Source organism: Arachis duranensis, unplaced genomic scaffold, assembly GCF_000817695.3.
Source record: "Arachis duranensis cultivar V14167 unplaced genomic scaffold, aradu.V14167.gnm2.J7QH unplaced_Scaffold_165934, whole genome shotgun sequence".
Lineage (NCBI taxonomy): Eukaryota > Viridiplantae > Streptophyta > Magnoliopsida > Fabales > Fabaceae > Arachis > Arachis duranensis.
The window spans coordinates 2,252,291-2,270,748 of NW_026264258.1; the positions used below are offsets into that span (position 1 = coordinate 2,252,291).

The following is an 18,458-nucleotide window of genomic DNA, read 5'->3' on the forward strand; positions in this document are numbered from 1 at the left end:
ATAACAAATATTGTAATATCTTAATTATAAGAACAATGATTAGATGAGTATATAAAAGGTTAGAGAGCGTAGACATAGTAAAATTGTCTAGTGAAATACATGTATAATAACAACAAAGAACATTAATTATTTAAAGTATTAATTGCTAAGTTAAGTGAATTTTACATTTATACATATAGATATAGATTTGTGCAACTAGTCATGATCATAGTAATATATTTTTATTGAATGACATTATGACAATGTGTATGAAAATTAAACTTTTAGAAAAATATGAAGAACTACTTTTATTTGTGGTAATATATGACTAAATGTTATTTTAAAACATTTTTACATTGATAGTATATAAAAGAAACTCAAACGCTTGAAATACCCCAGTAAAACTCAGAACCCTTATATGTTTGCAATAATAACACTACATGTGTGTTGGTTAAGGACATATTCAAAACCATGTGGAATCACCTTAGTTTTGGGACAACATACAAAAGTAGAATCAAACAAACACTGAAATGATGTTAATATTAAATTATTAACTATGTAAAGTTGTTCAACTACATATTTTCTAACAACTTTTTCGTTGGTTTCAATTTTTAGAAAGGCCATGAAAAAAGGCAAAAAAAAAAAAAAACTTATGGAGCACTTTACCATAATGACGTTTAAGAACTAATCAAAGGACGTACAGTAAATATTTGTTCAGTTTTACCTTTTATAGTAAACAATGAAATATTAACACAATAAATAATTGAGTTCTTTAATTAATCCGCAAATAGCTATTTACATTCTTGTGAGCCCTATTATACTAGATTCTACAAACATGTCAAATATGAAAGAATCTCTTCCCTTTTGTGTGTGTCAGTCATATCTGATCGTCATATCCCCAGGACTATATTATGCATAAAGTAATTATCTACAAATCTACCAATATAAATGAAGGAGAAAAAACTGGAATCATATGATTGCTTTATGTTATCCACAATGACCTTATGCCCCACATGTCCTCCAATTTATTTTATGTTGACAAAATTATGGTTTATCGGTCCTTAACATTAGAACTCCAGGTGGCATTCACAATTCCAAAAAGCACATGCTGATTTGTGTGTAGTTGCAATTTCAATGATACTAAATTGTTTAGTGGTCAATAAATAAATAAATAGATAACTTAAATTAGTCGAGTAGTTAGTTTATTTTGTTGTTTAATCAAATATTTAAAATTTAAATTTCACCTTGTGTAATTAATTGATCGGCGATATAGTTTTAAATAGAACTTGAATTAGCACGAATTAGTCATTAGTATATTAGATTAGAGGATACTATATAAAAAAAATGTTTAATATTCTTTGAGGAGGGTACAAAAATCTCAAAACCACTTTAATTAGTTTTTAAGTAGATAATGATATCACTTTAATTGCTTCTTAAGTAGATTGTGATGTTACCAACAACAATGAATATTGCAGACCCTACTCACCATACCTACCTGCCAACTACCACTCTCCAACACCTTAGAAGTTATCAATGAGAAATTAAAAATGGCAACTGTATTAGATATTATTCTATTTCCCTTTCTGATGAGTTGCAATATCAGTATCAAACTCAATTATATTGGATAATAAAATGTTACTTAGTCCAATTGAATGATAATATAAAATCCTTTTAAAGTATTTGGACATCAACATCAAAATCAGTTTATATTTTGTCTGATGAAGATATAATCCTACCAATTGAGAATGAGAAGTATGGTCTAATGTAAATAATAATGATAATTATAAAGGACATAATCAAATGGAAATGCTGTGAGATCAAACCAAGAAAAAACAATAGGTGAGAATTTTGAATTATATATCATAGTTCCGAGGACTCATTGTGCAGAGAGATGGTTGAATTACCAAATTGCCCCCCACTTCAATTCTTCAGGTTCCTTTGCACTTTTGCACTCTCAATGTCTAAGCTTTCCAGCAATGAAAACTTGAACAGGAGTTAGTCACTGTTGAAAAAATTGCATTTTTCATGATAGATTCTCTTGTCTCTCCACAACTACAAATCTGAGAGAATAGCTACAAATTCTTGACAGTGAAAGAGTCTTCTTTCTCCCCTCAAAACTCTACAATAACTAAAAGTTACTAAGAATAGGTGACATGATAACATCACATGAATAGTTCCTTGGGTCACTGTCCATGTCACATTCTCAATTGTTCAAAAGAACATAATGATCTCATCCCAAAAATGAAGTCAGTAACTTAATTTGTGAGCAAGAATTTAATGTGTTCAATTTGTAGCTATACTTTTCTTCACACTTGACTTTTTAACCCTTAACATCAACATCAGCATCAACTGTTCTTGAACTCTTTGTCTGGTAGCCAGTTCCACATTTTTTTTAAGCAGCACATTTTTTTTTCTCTCTCATATCTCGTATATAAATCTTGAATTTGGATCCTCTAAAGTGCGGAGGTAAAGTGCAATGTTTTAGACCATTGATGAGAAAATTAACGGCCAGAGTAACTAATCATGCAATCTGTGTCGTCAATTTTTTTCCATCAATGGTTCAAACATTGCACTTTACTCTCCGAAGTGCATTCGGATCTGCACTTTAGAGGAGCCTGAATCCATAAAACCTTAGTATATTCAACCACATCAATGTATATTATGAATTTGGAGAGAACTATAGTAGTTGTAAACTGCTTCAAAAGGGCAATAATGGTTACCACTATAGATTTCTTTTCCTAGTGTATAATCTCTTCAAGCTTTCTAAGGACTAGCTTTATGTTAGGCCTAACTGAAGGTGAAGGGGAGCAACAAGCCATTGCAAGTTGGAAAAACTTGAGAATGCTTGCTTCGCTGACCGAATTCTTGTTGTCATCTCTGCTGTTTCTGAGGAGAATGGCTGGATGGTAAAGATCAGCAGTTCTATGTGCAAGAACAGCATTTCTCATGAAATTGGGAAGATAGAAATCCTCATCAGGTGTCGGATGCTCGTTGATAGGTTCCTTTCCCGAAAGCAATTCGAGGAAGATCACACCAAGGCTGTATATATCAGTCTCTTCACTTGCATCCTTCATCTTGATGAGCTCTGGTGACTTGTATCCTTGAGCAGCCGAGCTTTCGAGCATTTCTTGGCCGGCAGTAGGATTCAGCAGAAGGTGGAGGCTGGAATCTGAGATGTACGGTTGGTAAGACCGATCCAAAAGGATGTTTTTCGACTTGAGGTTTCCATGGATGATTGGTTTGTCTAGTCCAGTGTGAAGATGCTCTAATCCTTTGGCTATACCGTAGGATATTTTGCATATGTTAGACCATTTGTAACACTCTCCATTTCCATCTGTTAAGTGAACATTGTTCATCAATAATTATAACATAAAAGTTTTCAATATATATATATATATGTAAAAACAGAAAAAGTCATTATCTAAATAGGGGAAGAGTAGGTTGATGATTCAAATAGCAAGTTCTGAAATCTATCTATTTGATCACTAGTTCAAACTAAGGGTACAATTAAGAAAAATGCAATGTTTACCAAGAGATCAAAATATTCACTAAAAAATGCAAAAACAAAAAGCAAAGCAAAACAGAACTATTTGATTCAAGTTGAAACAAATATCAAGCACTTAGAAATAGGGAATTACTTAGCTACTAAGATTAAGAGTTACAAGACAAAATAGGTTGTTTCTTCTACATTGTAACTTCCATAATTCCCATAATTCAACATCCTTCATCTCAATTAGAGATACCAAACAAAACATGGAATAATTGAATTATCTAAAAAATTTTCAGGAGATCAGGCACTGTGAATGCCTTCTAGATCCTTATCTTGACAAAATCAGAACACTTTATCAAATGAACATTTCAAACAAAAAAGAAGAATTTAACAAGCAAAAGATTCATTACCTCTAATGAATTGAGTCAGATTTCCATTCCTATAGAAAGGATGAACAAGTAGCTTCTCACCCCTTGGACCTGTGTAGAATCCAAGAAGAGGCACCAAATTGGGGTGCCTCAACCTTCCAAGAAACTGAATCATCTCATCCAAATCTTCACCTCTTGTGGTGCAAACTGGCCTCAGAAACCTCAAAAGCCTCACCTTGTTGCTCCTCTGAAGCAAAGCCTTATACAAAGTTCCATAATTGGACTTCCCAATAACCTCACCAGGTGCATCCAAAATATCACAAATTGTCAAATCCTCACCACCATGGAAGATGATCAAGTCCTCCTTCATAGCCACCTCCTCTTCTTCTTCTTCCTGTTTCTGCTGTTCTGAGCTCTCTATATCCTTCTTCTCACTTCCATCTCTTGATGATAATCTTTTCAAGTATAAGAACACATAAAGTGCAACAATTACAAGAAATGTAGCTGAAGCTAGTACTAGTAATAGTATCACCATAAGGGTAGTTTTCATTTATCTGAAAGGGAAATAAATAAAAACAAAAATCTTATCTTTTTTGTGACCCAGAAGCAAGTTAAGATTTTGAGACAATGGGGTGGCATAAAATGGAGAATTAAGATCTGGGTATCATGAAAGAGACTGAAAAGAGTTCATTTTTTATGGGGTAACAGTGTTCCCATGTGAGTATAGGACAAAAGGAAGCATGTGTAATGGGAACTTTTTCTTGTGGTGTGGGAATGGGAAGTTACCTGAGAAGGGGGCAATGGAAATAATGGTTTATGAGATGAAGAAGTGGACATGGAAGAGAGATGGCAGAGAAATTTTTGTTGTTGTTGGCATTGAAGTGAAGTGAATGAGTGTGAAAGGAGAGAGTTAAAACTCAAAAGAACATAACAAGCTGCTGGAAATGCTGTTATGAACTGTGTTTGTTGGTGTGTGGGAATGGATCAATGAAAGACAGATCTACGGCATGTGATGCATATTATTATCTGAAATAAAACAAAAATATATGAGATTGAGATGTACAACTAATATAATTATTTTAGTATATATATATTTTTATAAATAATTGATTTAATATTTAATTTTTAATTTATACATAATACAATACCATGATTGTATCTAAAATTTGACTGTTGTGTCTAATTATTGTTGTGAAAGTACTCATTTGCCACCAGAAGTTTTTTATTATTTATTTACTATTTATGGGTGATTGCGTATGATTATCATTTATTTTTTTAGTAACTACTATATTCATATAAAATTGTTAGTGAATTACATAATATCTTAGGTATAAATATGAATGAAGTTGATTTTAAAAGTTTTATCATTTACCGAAAATAAGCCATGAGAACTTGTATATATTTTTCATCTAAAGCTTTGAGTAATTTAAAGAAAACAAAAATAGAGTAACATTTAAAATCTTTAACTATAATGTTTAGCAAAACTCACAAGAGATTTACAAGTGAATTATACTCTTACTCATTTATTTAAACTAAAAATCCTCCTGTTGATTTATAATTTTATCTAAACTAATATTTTATTGCTGACTATGAAAATATTTTACCACTTGCATTAAAAAAAATGAAATGGGCATCTTAAATATCAACTATTATATATTTAGTGATATAATATGGTTATTTGATTTTAAATTAAAAAAAATGGTTTCTTCATATGGCCACCAAACACAATAATCAATAATCAAAGACCTCCAACTTCGCCGCTGATTGCCACTGACCAAAGATAATATCCTCATCTAATATTCAAAAGGGTGTTTAAGTAATTAAGTGAATAATTTTTTTTTTTCTTAATCATATGAAATCACTAATAAAATATGTTTTAAGTATTGACATTTTAATACATTGAGTCATTCTTGTAGTCATAAAAAATTCTCAATTATATATTATTTAAAAGTGCATTAATCTTTCAATTTTTTTCTACTAATATCTAAATTTTATTCTTTTATTTTTATTTTTTTTCTTCTTTCTCCTTGTAAACTTTTAAAAAAAGGTTGATTCTTTAGTTTCACTTAATTTACTTTTATTCTCTACCAAAGATAATTTAATTAAAGTGATTAGAGTTCGTTTGAGTAATGGCAGAAGCTATTTTTTTTTTACTTTTAAATTATAAGAAATCGTGTTTAGCGCCATTTAAAAAAAAAAAGCTTTTAACTTATCGAAAAGTTAATTCACAGTTTTTAAAAAGTAAAAATATATGACTTCTCTTTTCATTCTATCATTTTTCTAAAAAAAATTAACTTTAAAACAAAAACATCTACTTTTATTATTTTAGTTATGTGAAAATATTTACTGTTTTTGTTGGAAATACTGACCTCCACCACCATTTTCATGCAAGGTTTCATTTATTAGAAGTTCTGACTATCCACCATCATTTTCACGCAATGTTATCTGCGTGAAGTATTAACCCTTCACCACCATTTTCACGTAATAATTTATCTGTTGAAAATATTGACCTTTCACCACTATTTTAAAATAATGTTATATCTGAATGACCTATTTCATATATTTCTTTCAGTTATTTTTTTATTATTTTATCATTCTGTTTTTATTATTAAATTTGTATTTAACATTGTGTGTGATATGAAATCTCAGTTTTAATTTTATTTTTTTCATATGTGATTTTATTTTTATATAGCTTACTATTATTTTAATAGTTAGTTATAACAAGTTCTTGAGTTATTTATCCAAACGCTAAGTACTTTTATAACTAAAAATTTAAATACAAAATAACTTATTTATAAGTTGCTATTAATAAAAGTCCTTATATATTAGACTCTTTCTTCAAAAGAACTTATTTAAGTTATTTATCCAAAAATAGACAAATTTTTACTAAGATTTTGCTTGGAAATTGAAATGCTTTAATTGAATTTTCTTCGGCTACAATTTTTTATTTTGAATGAAATAGATGCATTAGTTTGTTTTTCTCTTGTTTAATATAGTTGAATTATTATTTTTTTTTTGTTAATTTTAAGTGAGATAAAGAGAAGGAAAATTAAAATTCTCTCACTCTAGGTGGAATTGTGGAAATTAAAAACTCCTATTTCTAACTAATTAAAATTCTTCAATAAAATTTCTTGAAATTTATAAATCCTTTCAATGTAAATCCAAACACAGATTTCCCAACAAAACTTTTAATTTCCACCTTGAATTATTTGCCATTGCCATCCAAATACTTTTGCATTTCAAATTCTAATAAACTCTTTTTAAAATGATTGTACTATTATCACTATATGGATATTGACATTTCAATAAACTTTCATACTACATTTTTTTTTAAATAAATCACTTTCACTATGGCAACTATTTTCAAGGTATAGAAAAGTGGAAAGTAGAAACAACTATATATGAAGCCAACATATTATTTTTTTTTTCTTTTATTGAAAATATGATATCATGTAGGGGGACCAAACTTTGATGATATTGATATGTAAACATGACAATGCTCAAAAGACAACAGCTTTGAAGGTTCTTTGAATGGAAAAAGGCGCAATCTATGGAGGCATAGCATGGTCCTCTTCCATAATAGAGGCATTGTGACATACAAAAGGTTGCAAGATACTACATTACATTTGGAAATTTTCAATCTTTATCAAAAAGGGTTGTAAAGGTTGGCGACAAAATACTCTTTTTCCTTTTGGAATTATAGCTATTCTCTTTTATTCTTTTACTTGACATTATTTTATTTTTGGAGATTCCCTAGAGAATATTGTTTTAATATTTTCCAATAGAAAATAACATTAGTTAAAGGAGATAATTCATGTCACTCTAATTGACCATATTAGTTGAAAGTATCAAGCACGTTTAATTGCGGAATTTTGATAGATTCAATATATTAATACTAGTATGATTGTATTTATTAATATATGTGCATACACTTTAGATGTTAATTAAGATTTTTTCTTTTCATAGCTCAATTCATCTTTTATTCAAAAAAGGCTTAGGTTCGTTTGGAAAGTTTTAAAAGTAATTTTTTTTTAGTTTTGAACTTATGAAAAGTAATAGTATTAATATTCGGTGCAATTTTCAAAATCAAATTGTAGCTTTCTAAGAAGTTATTTAAAAGCTTATAGAGAAGTTAAAAAAAATGACTTCTCTCATAATGTTACTATTTTTTATCATATTTCTATAAAATAAGTACGTTTAAAACTAAAAATCCAAATACAAAATAACTTATTTATAAACTATTTTTAATATAATTATTTATTATTTAAACTATTTTTTTAAAAGTAGCTTAATTAAATTGTTTACCCAAACTGGACCTTAATGTTAATGAGCTGGGCTTATTGGAATTAGAGTGACTCGTTTTATATTCTTAGCGTAATAGATTTTTGTTTAATCTTTTATTAATTAGTGATAAATTTTTAAATAAAATTTAGGTTTATGACAAATTAATTCTTAACCTCTCGAATTAGAAAATACAGTAAAAAAATGTTTTAATCTCAAACCCAAAAATTAGATTATTTTTATTTCATAATAAATAATAAATGTTAGCTCGACTCAAAAAATTTGAAAAAGAAGAATAGATATTGTCATTGTCAAATCGATAATGTTACTCATTTATTATATATTATTTCCAAATAATTTAAGATTTTTTTGTTATTATGATTAACAGAATAAAAACTAATTTATTAAAAAAATCATATAAAGAAGGGGTAGTGATGATATCACCAAGAAAAGATATATGTTAGGATTTTCTTTTTTACTCAAAATCAGAATTTGATGATGGCATGAGAATATTCCCTCCATGCACTATAGATTTTGGAGGTGGTTGTCGTACTAAAATGGGAACCCAATGATCAATGGGTTTTAGAAATTGTTGATAATTCATTTGTGAAAGATTATGGTCCACTTAAATAACAAATATATAAAAATTATGATATACTAGTTTATAGCTGTCGATAATTATTGTTGACAAGACATTTGATAAGGTTTTAAGAAAAATAACATGATTATATGAAAATACTTGTAGATTACTCTTGGATTAAGAAAAAAAAAAGTCTGTTCAATAAATAAGAGTTAATTTTTAAACTCTTTAATAAGTCCCTTAAAACATTTATCTACAAAATACAAACATTAAATTTGTAGATTTCGTAAAAAATACTTCAGTTTGTTTAAATTTTTTAAATTCAAATAAGTTTTATTTTCTTTTATTTGACCAAAAGTTTAAAGAAAAGGGACCAAAATTAACTAAAGAAATTTGTTTGAATTTAGAACTTGAACTTTAAGATTAAACAAAAAAAATTATAGTAAAAAAAATAGATAGTACATTTTTTTGAATATTCAAATTCTTAATAGAAGGGTTTAAATATCACTGATAAAAGACAAGACAAGAGAAAACAAAACAAATCTTTTTTCTAAAAATTACTTAATCAATCTATAATGTATAGGCTATTTTTTTTGTGACTATCTATAATATATAGGGTGTTGTTGTATATAATATATTATATAACCTGAGAAAATGTGAGTGAGTCACCTCCCCAACTTACATTCCTTTGATAGAACAATGCAATATTTTTTACCATATCAAATTTTATTTTTTAAATAAAAAATATTATATATACACTAAAAATTAATCACTAAATTAATTATTATATATTAAATTATGTAATTTTAGTTTACATATTTTTAATAATATACTTGAGAATTTTCATTAATTAAACTAATTACACATTAAATCATCTATTAAAATTAATTATTAGTATAAAATATATATTAATATATAAAATACACATTAAAAATAAATTAAACTACCTATATATTTATACACAAATATATAATAACTAATTACTAATAATTTGTAAAGGTACATAGTATTTTAGATTTTTATTCTTTTTAACAGTTATATTTGTTGTCCCATTAAATTTTTTTAATTTTTTATATTTTTTCACCCATCAATAAAATTTGAATTTTTTTTTATTTAAATCCCCAGAGAGAGAAGACAATAATAAGTGGTGGGAGCATCACAAAAACAAGCTTTGGTTTTTCTAATATCTAACTCCATTATCCAATTCCAACTTTAGCTTATAGCTTCTTAAAAATCCTTTTTTTCTTTGTGTTCTTGCATCTTGTTGTTCAACAACACCACCATCTTCTTGTTCTTAATCCCACACACAATCATTTGTTGTTGTTTTGTTCATCATTTCAATTTTCAGGTTCACAGGTTTGACTTTAAGGAGCTTCGGAAAAAAACTTGCCCTTTAATCTTTATCATAAGGTTGTATGTACATTGATTATTGCATGATGTTTGTACTCTCTTCAATTTCAAAAAGTTTGTTTTTTTTTTTGTATCCATTTTGTTAAGTTAATAAACTTTCTTAATCTTGTTTAATTGATGAATTAATTAGTGTTCCTTTTTCCATAGTTGTATTGGTTCTTCTTTACATTTAGGTTATGAGTTTGGAAGTTGAATTGATTTTTACTTGCATGTATAGCTATTCTCTGTGATGTAGGTTAATTATATCTATTCACCATCATAATCTTGAGCTAAGTTTCCATACTGCAATTTATATCCATTCTTGAAAGAATCTGCTAGAAGTTTCACTGAACATGGAAATGCTTAGGGTAAGGGCTTTACCAGTTTACCCCCTCATTACTTAGATTAGCATTTGAAGTTGTGTGTGATTGATGAAATTTAGAGAGATATGCAATGAGTGACATATTAAGTGTTAATTAATCATTTAATCATTACTATTTGGGTGAATTTCATTGACTGTTCTTGAAGTTAGGCGATATTACGCACGACACTCCTCATTTGTGAGATTATAGGCCAACCTTTTTAGGGATTTAAGTTATATGACATTTAGTATCATTCCATTTTATGAAGTATGGCACTATGATTGTGTTTGGTAAGTGTTTAAGGATAGAACAAAAGACTCAAAGATAGAGATAAGATAGAAAAGTTGTGTATCTGTTCTTATCTTTATCAATTTCAATTTGGAGTAGACAAAGTATTAGGCAAATTTTTATCTGAGGATAGAGACATTTTGATGTTTTCTATATTGGTTGCATTTTCTTTCTCCAGATAGGTTTGTGTCTCCCTATGTCTCTATTTCTGTCATGACACTAGACAAGCCTAACCTCTGCTATGCATCAATGAAGATATAATATATTAAAGCGTGTCGAGAGTAATATCACCTTTAATCAAGAAAGTTCTGTGTAATTTACCCTTAACATCATGTTAAAGGGAAATTCCAATTTCAACATATCTTTGTGTGATGGCTAAATAAATATTTGGGATTTTTTTTTCTAAATCTTTTAGCAGTTGCTTCGAAGATAGCAGAGGCATTCTGAATCCTACTTGGGTTTATTGAGTTTTCAATGGGAGGTGTATTCGGAAGGCATGATAGCCATAAAAGATGGATTTACGGAACCAAAATTGAGAATAAAATTGTTGAAGCAATGCAAAAGAGGGAATCTAAAGGATCTTCGGTGAAATCATTCAACACTATAATCTTGAAATTCCCAAAAATTGATGAAAGCTTTAGAAAATGCAAAGCCATATTTGAGCAGTTTGGTAGGTTTGTACTTCAAATCTATGCTTTTGCTAAATTTGTGGTCAGTGTTTTCTTAGAATCCTATTATGCCTACTTCATGTACATGCTGCAGCTTTTTTTGTGGTTTTCTGCTAATATGTGTGTGTTTTTGGCTTTGCTAATAGACGAGGATTCGAATGGGGTAATAGATCGAGAAGAGTTGAAAAATAGTTTCAGTAAACTGGAAATTTCAATTACTGAGGAGGACTTGAATGATCTCTTTGAAGCATGTGACGTCAATGAACATATGGGAATGAAGTTCTCTGAGTTCATTGTACTCCTTTGCCTTGTCTACCTTCTCACGGACGATCCAGCAGCCCTTCACATTGTATCCTTGCGCGATTCTTGAACTATCTTAATTTCTTTACCATAAGCTATATACGCATTTGTAAAAGTTTCGTATTTGGAATACCCTTTTCGGCCATTTGGCTAAGATTAAGGGTGGTTTTTTATTTTGATCACCATAGAAGTTCCAAATTTGGAAGGTAGACTAGTAATGCTTGCTCCTTGAATCATGTTCTCTAACCTCTTATTAATATTTAAGTTGTTTAGATTTATTATTGTAAATTCAAGTCCAAAAAAATGATTGTAGATTCTTCAGAGATGTTTGGACTTAATGAACTATTCATGCATTGACATTAATATGTGATAGTAGCTTTGAGAAATTTTGTCATATAGCGAAAATAATATGAACAGATTTTGCGTTTGCCGTACTTATAATCCCTGGATTTCCCTTTCTTGCTATCTTTTCAAAAGAGAAATTTCCATGACTTCCTTAGAAATCACAAATTGGGTTGCCGGATCTAGAGGCCACGTTCGAGACTTTGGTCGATGCATTTGTGTTTTTGGACAAGAACAAGGATGGTTATGTCAGCAAAAGCGAGATGATTGAGGCAGTAAATGAAAGCCGGGAGCGTTCTTCTGAAAGAATAGCAATCAAAAGATTTGGTTAGCTATCTGTCCCCATTCCTGTATGTTTGAATAAGCATGTCATATACACTGAAGCAGGCATTTTCTACTTTAAACACAGACATAATCATGTTGGCATTGGCACCATGCAATAATTGGCAATTATGGTTATAAGAAACTAACACAAAACTTATGTTACATTTAGTCATCAAGCTAGATCATAAGATATTCTCTTTTTATTAACATTTATATTCTCCACAAAAATGCTGCAGAAGAAATGGATTGGGATAAAAATGGAATGGTGAGCTTCAAGGAGTTCCTTTTCGCGTTTACTAGGTGGGTCGGAATCGACGACAAGGAAGATGAAGAGGCCTGAGGCCTGAAGCTTGTCATCAATAAGTGCCTTATACTGCTTCTGTTGTTAGTAGCTGGTAATAAAAAAAAACAAAATGTTTCAGGCTCCAAAGAAACCTGAAAATTAAAAAAATGGAGGCTTTTCTTGTTTTAGCTTGCAATAAAGGGCTGGTTGCTACACTTTGATCTGCAATAAACCTTTCATAGATGAAGTTCATTTGTAAATAGTCAGAAAAGTGTGTATAACTGTGAGTGCTATGTTGAAGATGTGTTAAAATATTTTACCTTGTAACTGCTACTATGTTGATTAGACAGCCTTCTTCAGTAGTTTTTCTGTTTTGCTTTATTATTCCTATTATTGGTAGGCAAGTTCATTCCCTTCCAAGTGCCAAGTATGGAAAAAGTTTGAGATCCAAGGTTAAGATTAGAAGGTTTATAAGTATGATACATTATATACTTCTTGAGCTAACTTTTTAGGTAAGTTAGACACATTCAATTTCTAATATGATATCAAAGTCTATCGAATCCAATTTAGTTGGGCCTTACCTCTTAACCAACTTGGATTGGTTTAGTAGTTAGTTCACTAGTCTGTTCGAGCAAATGATGGGGGTTCGAATTTCGAACTTTGCATGTAGCAGCTAATTGGTTAGTGGCAAACCCTTAAATAGAACTCTAATTTGCGATGAATTAGTCTTTGACCTGTTGAGCTGAAATACTATGAGAAAACAAAAATTAGTCGGGTCCTGCCTTGTAGACATTTCATTTATAAGTCGATAGAAACATGAAAATGTCTACCTTAGTGAAACTTTTAGGAAATTATCAGATTTATGAATATACCGAAATAATATTAGAAGTTGATTAAATGGAAGCACATTTGAGATGATAAATTTACTTATATAAATACCAACTTTTGGCTGTTCAGATCTCATTTATATAGTAACCGAAAAACATTTAAAATTATCTCTTTCTCACTGCAAACTAGATGCATGAGATAAGTAACATCACATTACAACATATAGTTTGTAAATGAAATACTCTGACTAGACTATTGTATATTTTAATGAGCATGAAGTCTTCCATTCAACTCACATACTTCACTTATTACAAAAACAAAAACAAAAAATAAAACTTTTTCTAAAATGATTGTAAATAAAAAATTTTGTTTAAATTTTAGAAATTGAACTTTAAGAATAAAGAAAAAAAATAGTTTTAAAAAATAGAGAGTACAATTTTTTGAATATTCAAATTCTTAATAAAAGGGTTTAAATATGATTGATAAAAGATAAAAGAAACCAAAACTTTCCCTAAACATTACTTACTCAATCAATCAATCAATCCATAGGATATTATTACATAATATAGTTCATAACCAAGTTGGGTTGTTCCAATGGTTAGCTCATTAGTCTCTTTAAACAAGTGTCGGTGTTCAATTCTCGCTTTGTACATACAACAACCAATTAGCCAGCGACAAACCCGCTCAGATCCGGGCTGACGGATATCGCGGGTAACAAAAAAAATATATAATATAGTACATGATCTAAGAAAATGTAAGTGGCTTAATTTGATGAATAAAATAATTGAAAAATGTAGCAATAGATGCGGTTAGATCCAACAGTACGTGGTGGGAGCAGCATAAACATAGCATCACACACTTGACAACATTGAAACAAGGAACCCTCTCTCATTACACACTGCTTTTTTTTATTTTTTTAACTAATATCTAAATCCAAATCCAACCTTGGATTAACATCTTGTTTCAACAACACCACCACCTTCTTTGCAATTCCATTTATTTTGTTGTTGTTGTTGTTGTTTATCATCATTACAATTTTCAGGTTCACAGGTTTGACTTTAAGGAGCTTGGGAGAAAACTCTTGCTCCTTATCATAAGGTATGCACGTTGCATAATGTTTGTATTCTCTTCAATTTCAAAGATTTTGTTTTCTGTATCCATTTTGTTACGTTAACTAACTTTCTTAATCTTGTTTAATTAATTAGTTAATTAGATTTATGTTCCTTTGAATAGTTGTATTGGTTCTTCTGTACAATGCCCTCCTCCATGTTCTTCTTCTTTACATTTAGGTTATGAGATTGGAAGTTGAATTGATCTTTACTTGCATGTATAGTTATTGTCTGTGATGTAGGTTAATTATATCTGTTCACCATCATAATCTTTAGGTAAGTTTCCATAGTGCATTTTTTATCCATTCTTGGAAGAATCTACTAAATTTTGCTGAAAATGGAAATGCTTAGGGCAAAGGGCTTGGCACTTGAAGTTGTGTGCAATTAATTATGAGATGAACAAAACAATGATGAAATGTATTTAGATGAGACATGCAGTTAGTGACATATTAAGTGAAAATTAATGATTTTGATTTGGGTGAATTTCATATCTTTGTGTGATGGCAAAATGAATATTTGATTTTCTTTTTTCTAAATTTTTTAAACAGTTGCTTGGAAGATAGCAGAGGATTCTGAATCCTACTTGGGTTTATTGAATTTTCAATGGGAGGTGCAGTTGGAAGGGCTGATTCTGTTGGTTGGATTCCGGAAACCAAAATTGAGGCTAAAATGGTTGAAGCATTGCAAAAGAGGGAATCTAAAGGATGTTCGGTGAAATCGTTCAACACTATAATCTTGAAATTCCCAAAAATTGATCAAAGCTTTAGAAAATGCAAAGCCATATTTGAGCAGTTTGGTATGTTTCTATTTCAAATTTATGCTCTTGCTAAATTTATGGTCACTGTCTTCTCAGAATTCTATTGTTGTACATTTTTTTTTGTTAAGTTTTCTACCCGGCATCCGGATCAACTAATCCGGCTCGGGGTTCTTGATTGCCCTTTCAACACTTTTTTTTATTTACTTTCCCGGGATTGAACTTGAGACCACAAGGAATTGACCTAATGAGGTCTTACACTATTAGACCGACTCGATGTTGGTTTACTTGTTGTAGCTAGTCATACATTAGGAATTTTCGATATTTGTTCGAATATCTATTGGATCTAACCTATTCTGAAACTCTAAGCTAGTTTTTTATTTTTCTGATTGGAGTAAAATTTGTATGGTTTCTGCATGCTAACAACAATTGACATATTCATATTTATTTGTAAATAAACTTATAACTGCTAATAGGTGTGTGTTTTTTGCTTTGCTCATAGATGAGGATTCGAATGGCGTAATAGACCGAGAAGAGTTGAAAAAAAGTTTCAGTAAACTGGAAATTTCTTTTACTGAGGAGGAGTTGAATGATCTCTTTGAAGCATGTGACATCAATGAGGATATGGGAATGGAGTTCAATGAGTTCATTGTACTTCTTTGCCTTGTCTACCTTCTCGCAGACGATCCAGCAGCCCTTCACACTGTATCCTTGTGCGCAATTCTCGCGCTATTTTAATTTCTTTACCATAGGCTATATGATATTCTTATAAGTTTTGAATTTGGAATAAGATTTAGTTTTTGCTTTTATCAGCATAAAACTTTCAAAAGTGGAAGGTAGACTAGTAATGTTTACTCCTTGAATCTTATGTGCTCTAACCTCTTATTGATGTTTAAGTTGTTTAGATTTATTATTGCACATTCAAGTCCAAAAAAATGATAGTAGATTCTTCAGCAATGTTTGGACTTAATGAACCATTCATGCATTGACATTAACATGTGATAGTAGCTTTGAGAAATTTTGTCATATGGTGAAAATAATATGAACAGATTTTGTGTATGCCATTCTTATAATCCATGAATTTCCCTTTCTTGCTATCTTTTCAAAAGAGAAATTTCCATGACTTCCTTAGAAATCACGAATTGGGTTGCCGAATCTGGAGTCCACATTCGAGACTTTGGTGGATGCGTTCGTGTTTTTGGACAAGAACAAGGATGGTTATGTCAGCAAAAACGAGATGATTGAGGCGATAAATGAAGGCGGGGAGCGTTCTTCTGGAAGAATAGCAATGAAAAGATTTGGTCAGTTATCTGTCCCCATTCTTGTTAGCAAGAGTTCAACTTTATTTCCTTATATTTTTCTTTATAACTGCATCTAGCATAAGGGTTTATACATATTTCGACATGAATTTAATTTGATGTACTGTTAGTGTAAAGTAGTTTTACACGTGCATCCAATTACATAATGCCACATCTTTCACATTGACCGCTTGAATAGGCATCTAAAAGAACGGATGTGATTGCACGACTGTGTAAAATGCTTTACACTGACAGTGCATCAAAATTAAACTCTTTGGACATTCATAAAATCTAAGAACTTCCCTTTAGAGGGCCAGTGAAATACATATTTGGATATACATATATTCATTTCAATGATCAAACTCATAACTTCATATCAGTAATTTCTATGCATTAGTAACTAAAAATAGTTATCTTTGTATCTTTTTTTTTCTTTTATTAACATTTATATTATCTACAAAAATGCTGCAGAAGAAATGGATTGGGATCAAAATGGAATGGTGAACTTCAAGGAGTTCCTTTTCGCATTTACAAGGTGGGTCGGAATTGAGGACGAGGAAGATGAAGAGGCCTGAAGCTTGCCATCTCTAAGTGCCTTACACTGCTTCTGTTGCTAATAGTTGGTAAAAAGAAAAAGTGTTTCAAGCTCCAAAGAATGGAGGTTTTTCTTGTTTTAGCTTGCAATAAAGGGCTAGTTGCTACACATTGATCTGTAATGAACCTTCCATAGATGAAGTTCATTGTGTAAATAGTCAGAAAATGCAGAACTATGAGTGCCATATTGGAGACGTGTTAATTATATGGTAGAAACTCAGATACAGTTATGTTTATGTAAAATTGATAGTTAAAAATCGTTAAATAATTTGACATATTTGACTAAATTATTATATCTAATGTTTTTCAACTATCAACTTTACATAAAAATAACTGCACATGAGTTGTTACCTAATTATATTGATTGCTTCGTTAGTTTTTTTTTTCTTTTCCTTTTTGATTCTTATTATTGGTCATTACTTGCTTTGCTGAATTGCATTCTGAATTTGAAGAGGCTGTACCAATATTGGTAGGCAAGTTCATTCCCTTCCAGGTGCTTTTGAGTTCGAGTATGGAAAAAGTTTGAATTGGGAGAGTGATTAGCAGAATATTACAAATCCGACATTTTATAAGAATGAAAATGTTTGGTCATCAAAAGAAATGTCAAAAATAGTCAGAATTTGCCTTATTTGGATAAATTAGGTCCATTCTATGATATCAAAACTTAGAACTTATTTGGTCCAATCTAGTGAACATCCTGTTAGATGAGAAAAAAAAAGTGGAATAAATTACTGCTCCCAGCATTGCCAGCCCTAATAGCAATATTGAAGAGGGTCCAACTGGAATTTGAGCTTAAAAAATAAAGTAACAAAATTTCAAACCTGTAATTTAAAAAGCCAAAAATTGAATTTTAATTTAAATTCTAAAAATATGCTAGTTTATTTATTATATAACATTTAATTAATTTAAACTTAAGAATAAATATACATTTTTTATCATGAAAGATTCAGACGCTGACAAAATTGACCATAAAAATTTGAAACTAAAGTTATACCCTATAAGATAAGTTTCGTTCGACAAAAATGACAAATTATCAAATTGTTATTCATAATTCCGTAAATATCCCTTTTATTTTAATAATTAAATTTAATCAAGTTGGTTCAATAATGTAAGGATTAATAATTAAAAATGTTAAATAAAAAAAAAGAAAAGAAAAAGAGACAAAAAAATTAATTGAATTTAATTACAAAAATAACTTGTCTACAGTCCAACTAGTAATTT

The 18,458-nt window shown here is 29.9% G+C and overlaps 3 protein-coding genes across 6 annotated transcripts; 2 read left to right on the forward strand and 1 right to left on the reverse strand.

The window, feature by feature from the left end:
* Positions 1-1,760: 1,760 nt before the first annotated feature.
* Positions 1,761-4,826, reverse strand: LOC107476750 (putative kinase-like protein TMKL1). The gene is made up of 2 exons (XM_016096630.3): positions 3,880-4,826; positions 1,761-3,313 (listed from the first exon to the last, which is right to left on the reverse strand). The coding sequence occupies exons 1-2, from the start codon at positions 4,385-4,387 to the stop codon at positions 2,718-2,720; spliced, it is 1,104 nt and encodes a 367-aa protein (XP_015952116.1). The 5' UTR covers positions 4,388-4,826; the 3' UTR covers positions 1,761-2,717.
* A 5,024-nt stretch (positions 4,827-9,850) lies between these two features.
* LOC127743931 (probable calcium-binding protein CML21) lies at positions 9,851-13,119 on the forward strand. Of its 4 annotated transcripts, XM_052256162.1 has the most exons (6): positions 9,851-10,108; positions 10,344-10,455; positions 11,153-11,407; positions 11,552-11,754; positions 12,206-12,374; positions 12,608-13,119. In XM_052256162.1, the coding sequence occupies exons 3-6, from the start codon at positions 11,212-11,214 to the stop codon at positions 12,709-12,711; spliced, it is 672 nt and encodes a 223-aa protein (XP_052112122.1). In that variant the 5' UTR covers positions 9,851-10,108; positions 10,344-10,455; positions 11,153-11,211; the 3' UTR covers positions 12,712-13,119. The 4 variants fall into 4 exon arrangements, with proteins under 4 accessions (XP_052112122.1, XP_052112121.1, XP_052112120.1 ...); XM_052256161.1 differs by lacking the exon at positions 10,344-10,455 and having other exon boundaries at positions 11,156-11,407; XM_052256160.1 differs by lacking the exon at positions 10,344-10,455 and having other exon boundaries at positions 9,852-10,108.
* Positions 13,120-14,363: 1,244 nt separating this feature from the next.
* On the forward strand, positions 14,364-17,622 carry LOC127743932 (probable calcium-binding protein CML21). The gene is made up of 5 exons (XM_052256164.1): positions 14,364-14,580; positions 15,140-15,387; positions 15,848-16,050; positions 16,478-16,646; positions 17,115-17,622. Exons 2-5 carry the CDS (start codon positions 15,195-15,197, stop codon positions 17,216-17,218), a joined length of 669 nt encoding a protein of 222 aa, XP_052112124.1. The 5' UTR covers positions 14,364-14,580; positions 15,140-15,194; the 3' UTR covers positions 17,219-17,622.
* The last annotated feature ends 836 nt before the right edge of the window (positions 17,623-18,458 follow it).